Genomic DNA, 18,346 nt, shown 5'->3' with positions numbered 1-18,346 from the left:
GCTAATGGATAATGACCCAAAGCAAACTGCAAAAGCAACCCAAGAGTTTGATTTCAATGCAAAAGAGCATGCTTTGGAGTTTGGTAAGACAAAACTGATGACAAAGAGACAAGCAAACAAGCAACTGAAGGCGGCTGCAGCAGAGGACTTAAAGGGAGGACACAGCATTCGGTGATGTCCATGAGTTGTAGACTTCAGGACGTCATTGACTGCAAACAATTTTCATCAAGTACTAAAAATAGTCCTTATGTTTAAAGTTATATTAGTTTGTTCAATTACTTTTGTCAATGCAAAATATTTGTAGAGCCTCAAAATTAAAGCTGAAAATCGGCACTTCAGTCATATTTTAATTGAAATGAAATCCTTTAAATTTCTTTGTACTTACAACATTAGCCTGCCAAGTTAGCACCTCATATTTATTGTTAGCGCCAAATCACAACAACAATCACCTTAAGGTGCTTTATATTGTAGGGTAAAGACCCTACAATAATATGACCCCCCTTTTAAGCACTTGGGGACAGTGGGAAGGAAAAACTCCCATCAAACAGGAAGAAACCTCAGGCACAACAAGGCTCGGGAGGGGCAGCCATCCACCACAACTGGTTGAGGGTGAGGGGAGGGAAACAGGACAAAGACACACTGTGGAAGAGAGCCAGATTAATATTAACTAAGATTAAATGCAGAGAGGTGTATCCACAGAGAGGGTGAAGAACACTCAGTGGGCCCCATGACCCACCCAATCCTCCAGCAGCCTAGGCTTATTGCAGTGTAACTACAGGATTATTCAATGTCACCTTATATTTATCAAAAAGGAAAGGTTAAAGTCTGATCTTAAAAGTAGAGTGGGTGTCTATCTCCTGAATCCAAACTGGGAGCCGGTTTCCACAGAAGAGGGACCTGAAAGCTGAAGACTCTGCCTCCCATTCTACTTTTTACTGGAAACCACAGTAAGCCAGCAGTCTGAAACTAAAGGGCTCTATTAGGGTGACACAGTACTATAAGGTCTTTAAAGGGCCTGATTATTTAAGAGCTTGTATGTGAGGAGAATTATTTAAAATTTGATTCTGGATTTAAAAAGGAAGCCAGTGAAGAGAAACCAATATGGGAGAAATACCTTTGTCACCAGTTGTTTCATTTAGTATATGAATTCTTGCATTACGGCCAAAAAAACAAGTTTCATAAGATCAAAGTGACTCCGTCAGTTAAATTACTTTGTAACGTAATCCTCACTAAATAGTGTTTTCAGGTACATTATATTATACCCTGCATAAAACTCAAATCAAAGCAGAGCTACCCACTGTGGCCACCACCTGTGACGAGGGAGCAGACAAAAGTAGCTTTATTATATAATTTAGAATCATAACGATATCATCATATTCATTAAGCCACAGACCGAAATAAACTGTCAGTACGCTCAGAGTACAACAGGTGAGGGACGTCCTCCAGGGTTAAAATTTTTATTGCCATCATACAAAACACATAAAACATACAAAACTTGTTACATTAAAAAAAATTCAAGTTTTTTAGAAAGCCTCGGGGAAATGCTTGGCTTTAAATGCCTTTGGGCAAGTCCTTGTCTCAAAAGAAACCATCAGTATCTCCTCTGTCGTGGTGAGAAGATGGTGTTGGGGTTGCTGTCCCGTTCCCTCTCCTTCTCCCGCTCCCTCTGGCTGTTTGGAGAAAGGGCTTCCTCCAGCTTCTTGTCACTCTTGAAGAGATCTCTTCCTGTGCGCATGATGTGCTCCTCAATCTTGCGGTGGCGCTTCATGTCTGACAATACTTTGTCCAGCCGAGCTTCCCTTTTAACAGAGGAGCGGGCAGAAGATCCTGGGAGACAACAGGCAAAAATCATTATTAATAAAAGACAAAAAAGTCCAGATTATAAAGAGACAACACAAATAATTGATTGTGACATACCAGGAGTCCTGCGCCGGCTTAGGAAGGCATTTTTTGGAGTGGTTTGCATTTGCTCCTCATCAAAGTCAAACTCAGTTGGAGTTGGAGGCCTGAAAAAACAAAACGAAACATGAGGGTGTTAACAACCAAAAGCACTCGAACCAAACTCCTTAATCCTGAAATGACCAAAAGGAAAAGCAACACTGACTTGCGCTCCCTCTCCTGCCTCTCCCGTTCCTTGGCTGCCTCCTCCTCTTCGTCTCTTTCGGGCGAGGAGGTCTGTTCAGGCGTGGGGGGCCTTCTAGGAAGGGGCACAAAGTTCAATTCCAGCATATCTCCTTTAGCGAGGAGCTCATAGAGTCTTTTGATCTCTGCAGGAGGAGGCATCCAGTTTTTGGGGTCCTCCATTTCCTCGTCGCTGTACGGAAGCTCCCAGTCACCGTCCGCCTCTTCGGCTTTCTGTTTTCCATCTTCAGCCTCCACCCCTGCGTCTGCCTGAGATTCATCCTGCTGTGCCTCTCCTCCCACTGCATCTGTGTTCCCATCTGAGAAAAAAAACGTACACAGTCAGTTTAGAATCTCTTTTAAAAACAATAATGAAGCGACATTTTATTGTGGATTAACCCTATACTGGGCTTTGATGTAGCTCCCCGCCCTCAATTTAGAGCTACATGCTTTTGTTCTGATTGGCTGCCCCTCAGAGGGTCTGAACTGCAGGTCCGTGTGGCTGATGTGTGAGGCAACCACATAAGGAATATTGGCTTCCACTGACAGATCCATGTGTAGATTGTAGGCTGGACTTTTGAAGGGGATTACTTGTACATACACTGACCTCAATATGTGAAGGTTTAGCCATGTTTAATAGGAGCAATCAGCACTGCAAAAAGTACTGTATGTATGACAGAAAGCAATACATAATAGGTCCAATTTAAACATCTTTCAAACACACTGCTTTGACTTCTCTGTGACAAGCTCTACGTAGGGACGGACTGATATGTCAACAAAACATCAACATCAGACCCACTGATGGGCATCGGGGTGCAAATAGCAAAACTATTTGAAAATCAGTGGTGACATTTATTGATAGCAGGAGCCAACGTTTCACTCGTGTGTAATATATTCTCTGCAGCAAGTGATAAAAAAGCCAAAAGACTTGAAGTGATCAAGTACATCAGGGCACAGAACAACACAGACTTTTCTAATGAAGGCTGGATCAGATACTGAGCAATAGTGGCTTTACTGAATAGTTTCATAGAAACCATTTTTTAACTTATATATATACTGTTTTAAATTAAAAGACCTCCAACTTTCTTAAAGTTCACAATTGGATTGATTCTAATATTAATATTTTGTATTGATTTTTTGTTTTTGTTTTGTTTAATAGATGGTTTTTGCATTTTATTGCTGTCTTTTAACCCTGGAAAACAGTTTGGACGACTATGTTGTTTTTTTTTAAAGTGCTCTAGATTGGATAATCTAGGTATAATGACGCAGGGTCAAAAAGATACTTGATTTCTGTATTTTAAATATACATCCCCATCATAAATCCAGTTGACTGCAGTCTATATACCAATATAAGCAAACATATTACAGTTAAAAACAGAAACATCAGAAATCACTTTTGGACACAACACTGGTGCTCATGTTTACTCTGACCACAGCTTATATCTAGTCCCAGCAGTCTGTTTGCTTTTTCTTTTTAACTTTCATACAAAGAACTGGCGCAGGGTGTACCACACCAATGCCAACTCCAGCACCACACCCACACCAGACCCTGGGTGAATAAGCATTTAAGAAAATGGGCGGATATAGTCACTCGTTTTGCCTTTTGTGCCAATTTGTAAAAATGTAAAGACTTAGGAAGCCGACAAGGTAAGTACCTACTAATAAACCGTGACCGTGTTTCAGCTGTGCTTTGTGTCCTTGCATTTCCTGCACACTCCTGCATGACACTTGTGCATTTGTCCTTGCTGATACTTCCGACTCACACTAGTTACCTGTACAGGACATGCTTGTCCACACTGAAGACTTTTACCCTGGTAATGAAACTTCCTGTCTATTGTGCGTCCTTCCACTACACCTGCCCATGCATGCATGTATCTTTACGCGTGTACTGTACCTGTATCCTCCTTGGCTGTTGCGTCCTCCTCCTCTGCCATCTCCGTATCCGGTTGCTCCGTGCTGTCCTCGTCCTCTTTGCCCTCTGCAGCTTCCTCTGAGTCCTTCATGTTCAGAACCTCTATGCCCTCTTTCAGTGAGGTGTCTGTGGCCTCAGCTTGCATGCTTCCTGCTGGTGAAGTTTCTCGCAACAGATCTGCTGAACAGAAGCCTGCCATTTAGATCTAGAAAACATTTTAGTGTAGCTGAAACTAACTTAAGGTATACACAACTGTGTGGGGTAAGATGATTTTTTAGAGGCTATAACTTTTAGCCGTAGCCGTTTACTTTTGTTAAAGGATAAGTGAACGTATAGTCAACTAAAACAAGCGGCTAGCTAACGTCAGGCCTAACCGCCAGCATTTCTTAAACAGTAGTTAGTCTGCTAATAACATACGTGCCTTAAATCGTCATTAACGGCTTCTCCCGGATCAGTGCTGCTGTGAAAGCGATTAAAACGTTGAGTCAAATACTTTTCCAGTAAAAACTCCCCATGAGAGTCACTAAGTATAACAAACGCTTATGCACAGACGTAAACATTGCGCCATTTTGGCTGTAGGGATCTGCCTGAGCCTCTGCACTGCTGGGGCGGGGGAGCTTCACCTCACCGTTGATACAACGTCATGTGGATAATCCACACTCACTGCGAGCGGACACTCCAGCAGTAGAGGGGAATGGTTTGGAGATCTACGCTCGACGCGCTTCCTGCACACTGCGCAAGCGCGAGCAGGTCTTAGGGCAGACAGGGCGAAATTTGTATTAGCTTCCTTTGCTTTTCTGTTCATGTTGTTCTTGTTGTTTTTAAAACGTACGTATATGTACGTTCGTGTAGCGTAAACCTGACAAGTGTAATCAGAAAAGCCACAAATCTCATTAATATGGACGCATGACGTAAAACAGGCGCCAGTATTTGTGCGAGTTCTGGTTGGTTTACGGCCGCTTCCGGTTTCTGCGCTCTGCATTTGAAAAAGTGTTCGGTTAGTTGCTCAAGTTTTTAAGGGACGCGGTCGCCATTGTTAAAACCAAGCGTCCGAAATGTTGCTGGAAGGAAAATTTAGGGCATAACAAAGGTGTGGCTTGTCTCAGACATTCCCAAATAATATCGGTAAGCATATAGCGGGCTTTGGCTTTGTGACTATTATTAGCCAGGCAAGAAGCATCCGTTCTCTGGGGAAGTTATGACTGAGCTATCCAGCTTTAGCTTGTTATTAGCCGAGAGAGGCTTTCGTCAGTAAGGAAAACACAGCTTATCAGGAGAGGTTTCATTTGAATGTCATGCGTTTTAATGCAGTGCTGTCATACGCAAACTGTCTTTTTCAAGCACGTTCGTGGCTAACTAGTTAGCTTATTATTAAACTTTATTCGGGCCTTTCTTTTTGGAAGCGCAATAATGGCGACGCGTGTGGCGGTATCAGATGGAGGAAACAAGAAGACATCCAGGGTCCGCGTAGCTGTTCGTCTGCGACCATATATGAACAAAGAAGATGAGAAAAGCGAGGGACCGTGTGTAAGAGGCCTGGACTCTCAAAACCTGGAGATAATCAACTGGAGGAACGCCACAGAAACTGTTAAATACCAGTCAGTTCCTTCCTAATAATCTGTTATGTATATCAGTAAAGATTTCAGTGATTGTCTAGCTTTAAATATTAAGAGAGCTGTGGTTGTTGTTATTGTTTTTAGCTTCGACGTTTTTCACGGTGAACAAACGACGCAGCAAGAAGTTTTCCTCTCAGTGAAGCCCATTCTGCCGCACATCTTGAACGGACAGAATGCCAGTGTGTTTGCTTATGGGCCAACAGGAGCTGGTATGTTGAAGCACAGTCTACAGGGTTTCAAGAAACGTGTATATTAGCTGTGCACATGCATTTATAAATTAAGCCGTTAAGACTTGAGCGAGGTCACTGATTTTGTTTATCGATATTTTGGCTCCCCAAAGACACCCTTTTCTAACTCTAGGCTTTTGCATCCTCTTTCACAGGTAAGACCCACACCATGCTGGGGAGTTCAGAGCAGCCGGGTGTGATTCCCCGAGCTGTTCGTGAGGTCTTCAAGCTGGTGAAAGCCAAGGATGCGAGTGATGGATGGGACTACAGCATTGGCATGTCGTATTTGGAAATTTACAATGAGAAGGTATGAAGTGTTGTTTAAGTAGACAAGAGCGTACAGTTATTTCTGGCTTTCTGTTCACGATTAAGCAAAGTAATGGAGCTGGTGGTCATTCAAGTTGAGGTGTTAGAAAACATTGTCTTTAGAGACTTAGACTTAGAGACTTAGAGCTTTTTATTGTCATTGTGCAGTTTCTTGCACAGCGAAATTGGGTAGCTGAACCACAAAGGTGCTGAAGTAAGAAGAAGAGAAACCAATATACAACAAAGGCGGAAAATAAATAAATAAATAATTAAATAAATAAATAGAATAAAATAAAAAACAGTGTATATGTATACATATGTGAGTGGAACTATATACATGGTGTATGTGTAGGAAACACTGAAACAGACTAGGACCAAAATAATTGCACATGAGCCAAAAATATTGCACAGAACATGGAAAGACTGAGATTAAGAGGTGTGTTTCTGCGTTTTGTAGCATTATAGAAAGCTTGGGGGGGGGGTTGTGGTGGTGGTTGTTGTTTTTTTTTTGTTTTTTTTTTCTAGATTTAAATGGATCAAATGAACCTTTGGTACTTACTTGTTCCAAAGGTTGTAAAATTGTTTCAAATGTCTCTAAACAGCTGAGGTATTGAATCTTGGTTACCTTAATTTACAGAACTCTATGAAATTCCTGTTATGTCACTTTAGCAAGTGAAACTGCATAAAACAGAAAATCATTATAGTGTGGTCAATCTTTTTTCAGCCCTGATTAAAACCCTCTATTGAAAATAAAATTGCCTTTATGTTAATTTTAAAAGTGGAAATATTTCCGTTTCCAATGGACACTTCTCTAGAAATGTTATTAATACCCATAGAAGATTTTATATTGACCAAAAGCTGACTCCCTTAATTCTGCAAATTTAAGCCAACAGTATTATTATGCAGATGGTGTAGTCCAAACTAAAATGTTTTGGCACATACAGGGTAGCCTTGGCCCCACCCAGCAGAGCTGTATGTGAGAATGCAGATATCTGACGCAGTCAGATAGGATGTTAGCCAGCCTTTAACCTGCCAGCTCTAATAAAAACTCAGTGCAGTGTCAGATTGGACAGCTCTTACCTGCTGTATTCATGCGGTTTCCTTTTGTAGACACCATCCACTACATGTCGTAGTATGAAACCTTTTGAAGCAGATTTAATTCCTGTTGCGCTACCTGTCAAAATGAACAAATGTGGAAAATATTTGAATCGGTTGACCTAAAATTTCATGTGTGAAAACATCTTCAGCCTACCCTTTCAGTTTCAGGTCACTGGCCCTCAGCATGATTTAATAAAACAAGGGGGGCGCACACAGCTTTTTAGCCTCCAGTCTTCTTGAATTTACTGCAAAACTTTCTAACTACATTTTCCACTGCATGGCCTCTGAACCTTTTAATTGTACCTTTTTTCTTTTAGTGTGCATCATTCATCAATTACCGCTTTCTTATTCTTGTTGTTCTGGTCCTTTCTCAGGTGCTTGATCTTCTGTCACCAAACTCCCAGGATTTACCCATCAGAGAGGACAAAGAGAAGAACATCCTTATCCCTGGCCTGACACACATGAACATTAGCAAATTCGCAGATTTTGACAAACACTTTGTCCCTGCGACGCTCAACCGTACTACAGCTTCTACTAAGCTAAACCAGCGTTCCAGCCGCAGCCACGCTATCCTTCTCATTAAGGTTTGATGATCTTGGTGTAGTTTATTGAACTGTTTTATTTGTTAGTGTCAAATGGACAGCCAGACAGCATCTTAAGCAGGTCGTGGTCTCTGAGCAATAGGCCAGGATTTGGTAGCTGGTGCTGAAATCAATTCTCTCTTGCAACAGTCCCACTAGCAACTTCTGTGCTTCCTGGGATTACTATGGGAGAGAAACACAAACCATTATCTGCTGTCCTTTTTCTTCATTTATTCTTTGTTTTTTCCCTTTGTTGTCATGTTTTCATAAAATGTAATCCTCGTATTTTTTTTTCTCCTTTCACCCCATGACTCTTCACCTCCTCCTTGTTTTTCCTGCCTGACTTCTGTGTCGCTGCTGCTTTTCCATTCTTAATCTCTGCATTGATACAGGTTGTACGGACTCAGCAGCAACTTCCCCACAGACAACAGACAGGCAAACTGTACTTGGTCGATTTGGCTGGCTCAGAGGACAACCGCCGCACCGGCAACCAGGGCATCCGCCTGAAGGAGAGTGGTGCCATCAACCTGTCTCTCTTCACACTCAGCAAAGTTGTGGACTCTCTAAACTCGGGCACTTCGGTGCGCGTGCCGTACAGGGACAGTAAACTAACACGGCTTCTGCAGGACTCTCTGGGGGGCTCGGCACACTCCGTCATGATCACCAATATTGCACCAGAGTACAAATATTATTTTGACACCTTCAGTGCACTCAACTTTGCAGCCAAATCCAAGCTCATTGTGAACAAGCCCTTCACCCGCGAAACTGTGGCTGTGCCTGTGCTGCCAGGTGAGAAAAGCACTCACTTTTTTCACTCAGGGGACACTAGAGTATAAAAGGGCATTTTATTGGGAAACAGGAAGAGTCTTGTCACAATTTGAGCCAAAGGCCAACAGGGGGCACCCATGTCACATCCCAGAGGATGGTGACTAACTGTAAACAGCTGTCTCTGGGTCAGATGGATGTTTGTTTTTTGTAAAACTGGTGCTCCACTTGCATTTTTGCCGTTCTGATGTCTTTCCTACTGCACTCTCTCAAAGATGCTCCTCATGTTTACCTGCTGCCGTTGGCTTTAATTCAAGCACTGCAATGCAGCTTTGACTGATACTGTGCCATTTTTGTCTGAGTTGCTTTACACTCTAGAGAGCCCCCACAGACACCGTTGCTACAGTGCACTGAATACTAAACTGTTAATTTTCCATCTGCCTTCGTCTCCAGTGAAGCGGTCCAGAGAGGAACGAGAGACAGGGGGGTCTGGCACTGAGCCACAGAAGAAGAAGCATAAAGAGGAGAAGAAATCCGAACACGATGGTTCCTCGCCCTCTACACGTAACCACAGGTTATAGACCACACAGACTGATTATTTGTTTGGTTTGTATTATGATGTCTGACTGAAGTGAAAGGCTTTGACGGAGAAAGATGCTGTTGTGTGTAGGTCTGTCTGGAATCCTGTAAACATGACTTTTTGATACCTGACTTGTTTCAAATCGTACTGTCTGCCCTGTTTTTCAGCCTCTTTGTCTGATATGATTTGTTTGTCTGCCCCTTTAGTTCATCAGACCAGTCACTGATGGATAGATTAATAGCTTTGGAGAAGAGAACGATGAGCTCCCAGGATAAAGAGAGACTGGCCATGCTTAAAGAGATCAAGGTGAAAATGCACACCTAGTTTGTCCACATGGATGGCTGACTTGAAGAATGCTCTGTTTAGTTTAGAGTTGCTCTAAGCAGTGGTATCGAGAGGACAGTGAGACAGCATCTTAAGCAGGTCGTGGTCTCTGAGCAGTAGGCCAGGATTTGGTAGCTGGTGCTGAAACTAATTCTCTCTTGCAACAGTCCCACTAGCAACACCTGGGCTTTGTGGGATTACTATGGGAGAGATACAAATCATCATCTACTGTCCTTTTTATAAATTGACATCTGCATGCATGCATACATGGAAATATCAAGTTGGAAAGGCTGTAACGTTGGCCCCCCTTTTCTGCTCTTGCTGTCAGTTTTACTTTGCATACATGTCAGCAGTTGATGATCTGTTCATATGTTTACTAATCAGTCAATATTTAATTGCTGTACTTGGTCTCTTTTGTTATGCTTCTTTGTTTTTGTTGTTGTTTTGTGCAGGAGCTCAAAGAGAAGCAGAGGGAGCTTGAGAGCAAGGCCATGCTATTCAGTCAGTTGGCTGGAGAAAAGTCGATTACAGGACAAGAGCCCGACTTCGAGAACAAGACAACTGCCCTGCGGAGAAAACAGTCAGATGCCACAAAACCCAATAAACAGCAGGCTGTGGTCCAACCGCTGCAAGGTCTGTTAGAAATCCTAGAGCAGATGATCGTACTGTAACTAAGTGAATTTCCATAGATTGTTTGCCTCATGAAGAAATGACTACAGTGTTAAAGACTATAGAGGTATCACACACTGCTGACCTTGACTGAGGACTCAATAAATTCTTTATTTGAGTGCTTCACTAAAGATTAGTGACTCACTAATTCTGTCATGTTGATTCACTGCGGCTATTGATGGGCTGCAATGTGATGCAAAAGCTCAATCTACAATACTGGAGCCAGAGAAGGTATCAAATGATGATGAGAGAGAATTATTTTTACAACCCTCAGCAACACTGAGAGTGAGCCAGAGAACTTTTCTTAGTGCCTCCTGCATGCATTTTGCTTTAAAATGGTTCAAGTGATAAAAATTTGACTCTTTCATTTTAAAATGCAGTTGTTGTTTGGTTTTTTTTGTTTTTTTTAATGCGGTAAGAATATTTGTCTTAGATCCTGTCCTAATGCAGTGTTTTCCTGTTTCCTGCCCCTCAGTGTCCCAGCGCCAGCCCCTTCAGCAGCTTCTTGTGGTCAAAAAGCAGTCGGTGTGCGTCAAGAAGAAAGAGGAGACGTGTTCAGACCTGATTGAGGTCAGCAACCGCGCCTTGACTGTGCTGTGCTTAACTTGACACATCTGCAGAGTTGCAAGCATCAGATACAAGCTGACAACGTGCATTAGCTTCAGTGTGTTTCTCTGACTCGACAGATGCAGAAAGGATCTCAAATTTGTTTGGTTAAAATTGCCTTCCTCTCCCAACCAGTGCAGAGACGTTCAGATTTAAAGTAGATTGCTTGTGTTGTCTGATAGCAAAAATGTTTTAACGGCTTGGTGTATATCTGTGCATTTATATTTCTTTTCTTGTCCTATCAGTCACCAGGTGGTAAAGAGAACAACACAAAGAGTGCTTGGGAGTCCCAGCTTGACCAGTCGATGGTGGATCAGTCCAAGCAGAAAATCCTGCAAATTCTGAACACAGGCTGCCTCAAAGAGCTGAAAAGTCTGCAGCAGATCGGTGACAAGAAGGCGAAGCTCATTCTGGGCTGGAGGGAGATCCACGGTCACTTCGCAAAGGTTGGAAAACAAACCTTATTTACTGTGGCTTCTATAATATAAATACATGCACAGACTATATGATTGCTATTCTGCAGGTGGAAGACCTGATACAAGTTGAGGGGATGACGGAAAAGAGATTTTCCTCCTTCATGAAGGTAAGCTAGGTTCTTGCTGTCATTGTAAGTGGTTATCTTCTGCCACTCTGCTTTTTGGTGGGTTGCTTCAGGTTCTTAGAAGCACCTCTAAAACCCTCCAAAATAAAAGCATTCCCGTCAGCTGATTTTGAGGTAGCAGGGGTTGACAAACCTGCTAAAACTTGAGTATGATCACTTTGAGCTTAGCAGCAGACACTTTCAATCGTAGTAATAAAGTATTACTGACAGTAAGGCTGTGCAACTAATGGAGTTTTACTGTGATTTACAATTCTGTCCTCATCAATTATTAAAATGGGATAATTTAGATGGAGATTATTGTACTGCATTCTGTTTCAGTGATTTTGCTTTAATTTTGCACACTCCCTGTGGCGAGCTAGGTTCTATGCCATCTTCATTAGACTTTATTAATGTGTTAAACATTAAATAAAAATCAGGTTTGGTTACAAAAACACGTTTTCTGCTCCTAATATTAACCAAAATAAATATAATCCTTCCATAACTGAGCATCTGATTGATATTCTGCTTCTCTTGGTTTGTATTCATTGTTCTTTTCTTCTATTTGCAGGCAAACATCGTGAGTGCCATGGGGAAATGATTTTTTTCTTCTTCTTTTTTTAATATAAGTCATGTACATACTTTATTTTTTATTTGAAGCCACCCCTTTTTTTTTTTTTTTTTTTTTTTTTTTTTTTTTTTTTTTAAATGCTTGTTGTCATTGTGTTTATGTAGTGTCTGCTGTGCCCAGCTGGTGGCGTGTCCTTTTTTAATAAACCTCCCATATCACGTTATTGGATGCTTGTGTATTTATTTGACGTCGGTAAATAAATGTTATGGTTACCTTCGCCTGAGCTCCAGTGTCTCCTACCCTGATCTATGCGAGCTGACGCTCCACCGCCGTATCGACGGTTTCTCTGCATGAACACATAATTAGGCTAATTAGCATCGCACAGACAGCAGGTCACAGTTTAACACCGGCGGTAGGTGGATGCTATAAACCACCGCCCCCTACAGCACATCTCTCACACACACCTTTTCTCTTCCTCGCACAGCACGTACTCTGGTTGATTTCACTTTTCTTTACACGCACACACACACCCCTCCTCTCTGAACCACCCTGATATCCAGGAGACTCCATCCATCCCAGCTCACTGCGCTGGCGCAAGGCTACACCAGCCCCACCGCTTTCTGTTTTTTCCCTCCCCCAGCTTTCACTGGACATAAATCATATGATCGGGCTTTTAAACGGAGCACGTCTAGAAACCCTCTGCGCTCTGGAGGAGATGTTTGGTCACGTCTGACAGTTTTTGTTGTGTTTTTCCCACCTGGGAGTGAGGTTACCACGATGCACAATCCAGCGACGTGATGACGAGGCAAGCGCTGGATTAAAAAAGAAAGGGAAGGAAACAAAGGTCAGTTTGATTACAGTTTTCCCTTTGATGGATTGATGGGTGCGAGATACACAAATGGCTGTTTGTGTATTCCAGTCATTTCCTGTGAATCCAGTGCATGTGTTTTTCCTGCTTATCGGTGCAGTTTAGCAGCGCACATCCACTGAATCCAACCCATCAGCGGCAGGCTAATTAACGAGCAGCCTCCCTCCCTCCCTGTTGGCCTCTATCCGAGTTTTCTCCCCCCTTTGTCCTCTAGCTATTGTTCTGCGCCCGGCAAAACCGGCCACCATATGTCGGTGAGCGGTTGTGTACACACGGTGAAATAAAGCTATGTACACACCTGCACGGAGACCGTGGCAGGAAAGCTGTCTCCATCTGCCATACCTGTTTTTTTCCGCTCCTCCTTTTTGTTGACCTGCTTTTTGTTACCTGAGAAAGCGAGTCTTGGAGGCCTTATTTACGGTTCACTGTGTTTTGCTCATCCATCCTTCAGCAGCTGTGAGCAGTGATCAAACGTGAGATGTCATCTGACGTTCAAAAGGGGATTATAAAGAGGCTTATGGGTGATACTGAGCCCACATCCACTCTGAAATCTGCTGAAACGGGATGTGTTTATGGGCTGTATGAAAACTGCTAGTTAGAAATCCCCTGCCAGCCATATAAATATTTCATTTCAGGGAGGCAGCGCTGCTCTCCAGCATCTGCAAACTGATTTAAACAAGTAGAGTTTTACTAAATAAACTGTAGGCAAACAACCCAACCATAAAGGCACCGTTTAATCACTTTTAGGTCATTCGTGGCTCATTTGATACTATGCCCTACTTTCCTATAGCTGCTTTCTGTTGGGTTGAGACTGTGACCAAGAACTCAACATCTATAGACTTGCTATTATTTTGCTGTCCTCCAATAGCAAAAATTGGTCTAAATATTTGATTAAAAAATAGTTTAAATAGAAGAAAATATTTAACTCTTGCTCCATCTGTCTGCCCTCTTCTCCACTGCAGTGATTTTTGCACAATCCCTAAGCAGATGGGAAGGAACAGCTTTTGTTTATGAATGTGTTTAAACCCACTTTCTGGCCCCAGGTGTAACTACAGACGTGCAGGACCGGACCACGAACACGGGCTTCTCTTTCTGTCAGCATGGCTGTGAACATGATGCCCGTCCCCGGCCTTTGGCCTGTGGAAGAACAACCATCGCTTCTGGACCAAGACGGCTCCCTGTCGAGCCAGGCCCCCGTCTCTGAGCTGTGCCTGCCAGTCAGAGGCGAAGAGCTCATCCACAGCTGCAGCAGCAGCCCGGCTGGCACCAGGCCCGCCCGCAGCAAATCCAAAGGAGAGCTCGTCATAGTCATCAACGAGAAGCTGAAGAACGGTGAGTGACTTGAGTTTGACCTCATACCGAGGCAGCGGGTGGGGAGGGAGGCAGGGTCGGGCAGCTGCTTAGTCAGCTCGCTGGGGGAAAGTCAAATTCCTGCGCGTGGATGAACTCCCGGGAGAGCACGGGAGGCGTGCGAGCACTCACGTTTTACCTCTTCGTCCTCTTCATCCTTCACACGCAGGTAACGGGATCCACTCAGTGTCCGAGGAGAAGAGCACCTCTCCAGTCGTCTCCTCTCCTCCCAGAAGGCAGCACTCCATCTCTTACCCTCATCACGGCAAGACCAGGAAGGGGAGCAGGGCGAGCTCCATCGGCTACACCGCCTTCTCGCCCAGGCCGTCGCTTTCTCGCCACTCCAGCATCGCCACCAACCCACCATTGGACCGCTCCAAAGTCAAAGACTACCTCCTCCTCTCCGTGCTGGCCTGCTTCTGCCCAGTCTGGCCCATCAACATTGTTGGATTTGTCTACTCCATCATGGTGAGAGCAGGATTTGTGTGTGCGTGTTTGGTTTTTTGGAGTTTATTCTTTTTAATCACGCTGATGCTAACAGACGCTTTGATCTTCTCCCTCAGTCCAAGAACAGTCTGGAGCAGGGAAATCTGGACGGCGCCGTGCGTCTGGGACGCGTGGCCAAGATGCTCTCCATGGTCTCACTAGTAGGAGGGACGATCATTATCATCGCCTGCATTGTCAACCTGGCCAGTGAGTGTCCCAAATCTGACCTTTAAACCCCCCCTAACCTCTCCTTTTTAACCTCCTGTGTTGCTGAGCCGCTTCTTTCCTGCGAACTCTCCTCTCGTCTCGTGAATTACTGAAGGATGTGTCGCAGCTTCCACAACCTGCTGTTGTCACCGTTTATCCCATCATACTAGCATAATATATTCAGCTCTGTTGGCACAGTCTGACCTTAATCACTGATATTATTACTATCTGTGTTTGCACAGTAGAGCGCTAGCCCCAACGCCTGCACGTGGCTTTATACACTGCAGCACTTTAGCCTTTAGAAACCATGTCGCCGCTGCATAGAGATCAGAACATATTAAGCCCTCCCGAAGCAGACGCAGATCTACATTTTCTGACGTGTTCCTCCATGTTTGCACGGGTGGCCTACAGCTGTAACCGACCGCATGCCTCGGTTTTGCCGTGTGTGTATCTGTAGAGTGACGTGTGTAGTCCACTGTCTTGTTTTCACGCCTTGCCCTCTCTGCTTGTACAAAATGTGAAGCCTTGTTGATTCTGTACCACATGTATAACCACTGTATGCCCAGCTCGTGAGCTGCTGACCGGCTCGGGAGCTGGACAAATGTGCTTTTTATTGTACGTTTGCAAATAAAAAGGATTCTGATAACAGATCAGTGATTATTTCAGTGACTCGCAAAGAAAGGGACTAGCCTCTGTCTTATTTTTTGTTTTGCTGTTCTTCTACATTTAGACACGTGCAGTTTAGTCATTCTCAATCATGCCTTTTCACTTCAGATTACACTTATTTCTGCTTTATTTCTGAGCGTGCCCATTTGCAGCCTTGTGGGTCTTATTAAGCCAAGAGATGTGCTAATTAGCTCAATGACTGGAAGAACAACCGTAGACTCAACTTCAACTTGAGTTGAAGAGCGCTGGGATTTGGCAATCCTTGTTTTTTCTTCTTCTCTCATTATGTAACTGTCCTCTGTGGTCTGTGAAAGTTTATACATCCATATGAAGTTGCAGAATATAAAGCTCTGACTAATACGCTTCCTTTTCTTTTTTTAGTAAATGTGAAACCCTGAGTTTCATCCCAGGATGAAACCGGATAAGGCAACAGACCGTCTGGCCCCGCACCTGCACCACCATCTTTACCTGCCTAGTCATTACCTGGATGTGTGACAAATGTGCCCCACACCCCCTTGCCCCCCACCTCCCCGCGATATACAGCGCTTACTTATATTTCTGTAATCGATATAAATCCCCCTCCTGCCCCCCTGTTTTCTTTTCTTTTCTTTTTTGCTAATGGAAGAGAATAAAATATGCAAATGCTGCTACTCTAAATCTGGGGAGGGTGTGAGGGGAGGGGTCCATGGGACGTTAGATTGGAGAGAAGGGAACAGACAGACTTTAATCAGTCCCTTCGTATTCCGGCCAACACGTTTGGAAAGATTTCCAACACAGAGACACTCGAACTCTTGAAGAGATCTCATCACAAGCCTCCAAACTGGTGGACTAGAGCGCAGCGGAGGGATCGCCTCTCAACTTCCCAACAAAAAATGACCTCTCTGGTTAAATCCCCCTCAAACGCACAGAGAGGCTCTGGGATTTTGTGTTGCGCACATGAACTCACACGCGCAGCAGAGAGGAAACCCTTTAAATGTCCTCTTGTTTCAGACTGTCTCTTGCTCCCTGGCTCAAAATGACTCCATGATATCTTGTGTTTGAGCGTACGGGCCGACTAAAAGGAGGATGAAAGCGGGGCTTACCAAGCCATGGGTGCTAAAACGGAAAAGGGGATTACGGAGGCACAGTCGACACAGCGAGGAGGAAATATGTGCCAAATAAAAGAATTTAGAGCAAGGGGATAAAAAAAAGTTTCTTGCTTTGCAAAGACCTCACTTCTCACCAGTTGATGTGGAGGGAAGCATCGAGATGTGCTTTCGCTCTGTGCAACTATACTGTGTATCTGCTCGACACCTGCAACCACTGTGAGCTGGAGAAAGGAGGAAAAAAGTCACGCTGTAGTGATTAAAGCTTAAACAAAACAAAACACACAGACTTTACAGGGAAGTCAGTGATGCCGCACCATCTGTCTTTTGATAATCTTTGTAAGGGATTGATTTTGAAACTCTGGAAGTGCTGCGCCACAGTGGAGCGGCAGCTGTAAGGCATCACTATTTGGTTAACAAATTAAATAGCTTGTGATTGTTTAGTCAAAGATGCGGCTGTAGCCTCAGGTAGCCCGAGCTTTGAAAGCAGACAGATTGTTCTTATATTATACTTAAAAAAAAGAAAAAGGAAAAAAAAAACCCTCAGTAGTTGATTCTCACCTGGATGAATCAGCACCTTTTCGTTGTAGGTGTTTGTGAAACACTAGATCAGACATGGGTGGGGGCTCTGAAGTAGCAGTGTCGTAGCATTTTAGTGTGAAGAACATCATTTTAAAAGCCGGGTTTGTTATCATTGTTCTAATATCTCCTGTGTATCCTTCGCTAACCTCTAATCTTTATCTACTTGTGGTTTTCACTGTGATTTAATCGATAAAGTGATTAAAAACTTTATTTTGCTGTGTCCCAGATTTTCCAATGCCGCGACTTCAAGGGTCTCATCATGAGTTCTGGCCCTGCAGATAGTTTTCTGTCGAGACAACTGCGGCATATATATACACCCCATCCCCGCCCCCCTTTGTTAATAATGTAAATTTACTGATTGTAATCTACAGTTGATGTACTCTGCAGATATTGTGCTAATCCTCCAGTGGATATGAGTTACCTTTAAGTAGTTAAGATCTGATGTAGGCGCTGAAGCTGTTGGATACCCTCCAGACAGTCACTGTATTCCCACCAGGCTTCTATGATCTTTGTGGTTATTGGCATGTTCTGTTTTCTTTTTGTTTATTTATTTATTTTTTGTAATGTATGATGATGGAAGTTTCAAATTGCAAAGATAAGCTGACACTTGGAATATTATACTTCTGCAGCACATTTATAATAAAGACACAATGCATGTGACCTGTTTTCAGTGTTGCTTTGGAGGGATAAACAGCATCGGCGGCTGTGCAGAATAAAGGCGGCGTCAAAAGTGAGTGAAAGGAGAGCTAAGCCGTTAAGGAGAGACTGTGTTTTTGCATTAGTGGAGTTAAAAAAAAGGGAAAAGGAGTGTAGTTGGGGTGGAGGGTGGGGGAAGCGTTGGTATAGTCCTCAGTGCCGTGATGGCGTGCAAGCTGCTGGGATGGAGAGCGCCTGCTGTTGTCAGGCAGCAGAGTGCAAAGACAGCAGGAAGAGCAAAATGCTGAAGGCAGAGGCCTCGAGCCAGAAGGAAACACTGCACTGCATGACCGCCAGTAGAGCGAACATAAGCCTCAGATGACTTCAATAAAATCAAAGCAAAAATTTCCCTCATTATTTCCTCCTGAGGTTTGTTTTTTTAACACTCTTTAAGAAGTGGTTACTAGCTTTCTTCTTCAAAAATCATTCATGAACAAGAACAGCAACTGGGCC

At 43.6% G+C, this 18,346-nt stretch overlaps 3 protein-coding genes across 5 annotated transcripts; 2 read left to right on the top strand and 1 right to left on the bottom strand.

The window, feature by feature from the left end:
- Window positions 1-1,443: 1,443 nt before the first annotated feature.
- On the bottom strand, window positions 1,444-7,711 carry pagr1 (PAXIP1 associated glutamate-rich protein 1). Of its 2 annotated transcripts, XM_084937775.1 has the most exons (6): window positions 7,619-7,711; window positions 7,263-7,356; window positions 4,016-4,210; window positions 2,105-2,441; window positions 1,918-2,006; window positions 1,444-1,827 (listed from the first exon to the last, which is right to left on the bottom strand). In XM_084937775.1, the coding sequence occupies exons 2-6, from the start codon at window positions 7,297-7,299 to the stop codon at window positions 1,592-1,594; spliced, it is 894 nt and encodes a 297-aa protein (XP_084793901.1). In that variant the 5' UTR covers window positions 7,300-7,356; window positions 7,619-7,711; the 3' UTR covers window positions 1,444-1,591. The 2 variants fall into 2 exon arrangements, with proteins under 2 accessions (XP_084793901.1, XP_084793902.1); XM_084937776.1 differs by lacking the exons at window positions 7,263-7,356; window positions 7,619-7,711 and adding an exon at window positions 4,455-4,645.
- kif22 (kinesin family member 22) lies at window positions 4,796-12,176 on the top strand. Its single transcript, XM_084937774.1, has 13 exons — window positions 4,796-5,158; window positions 5,437-5,631; window positions 5,734-5,858; window positions 6,032-6,183; window positions 7,655-7,864; window positions 8,254-8,650; window positions 9,080-9,200; window positions 9,413-9,512; window positions 9,983-10,163; window positions 10,675-10,769; window positions 11,051-11,251; window positions 11,329-11,388; window positions 11,954-12,176. Exons 2-13 carry the CDS (start codon window positions 5,444-5,446, stop codon window positions 11,981-11,983), a joined length of 1,860 nt encoding a protein of 619 aa, XP_084793900.1. The 5' UTR covers window positions 4,796-5,158; window positions 5,437-5,443; the 3' UTR covers window positions 11,984-12,176.
- A 182-nt stretch (window positions 12,177-12,358) lies between these two features.
- Window positions 12,359-17,857, top strand: prrt2 (proline-rich transmembrane protein 2). 2 transcript variants are annotated; one of them, XM_084937778.1, is made up of 5 exons: window positions 12,359-12,797; window positions 13,865-14,153; window positions 14,341-14,639; window positions 14,735-14,864; window positions 15,912-17,857. In XM_084937778.1, the coding sequence occupies exons 2-5, from the start codon at window positions 13,922-13,924 to the stop codon at window positions 15,926-15,928; spliced, it is 678 nt and encodes a 225-aa protein (XP_084793904.1). In that variant the 5' UTR covers window positions 12,359-12,797; window positions 13,865-13,921; the 3' UTR covers window positions 15,929-17,857. The 2 variants fall into 2 exon arrangements, with proteins under 2 accessions (XP_084793904.1, XP_084793903.1); XM_084937777.1 differs by lacking the exon at window positions 15,912-17,857 and having other exon boundaries at window positions 14,735-15,514.
- The last annotated feature ends 489 nt before the right edge of the window (window positions 17,858-18,346 follow it).

Source organism: Perissodus microlepis, chromosome 8 (genome assembly GCF_051167445.1).
Source record: "Perissodus microlepis isolate ML-2025 ecotype Zambia chromosome 8, ASM5116744v1, whole genome shotgun sequence".
Lineage (NCBI taxonomy): Eukaryota > Metazoa > Chordata > Actinopteri > Cichliformes > Cichlidae > Perissodus > Perissodus microlepis.
This window is presented reverse-complemented; position numbering and strand designations above follow the sequence as displayed.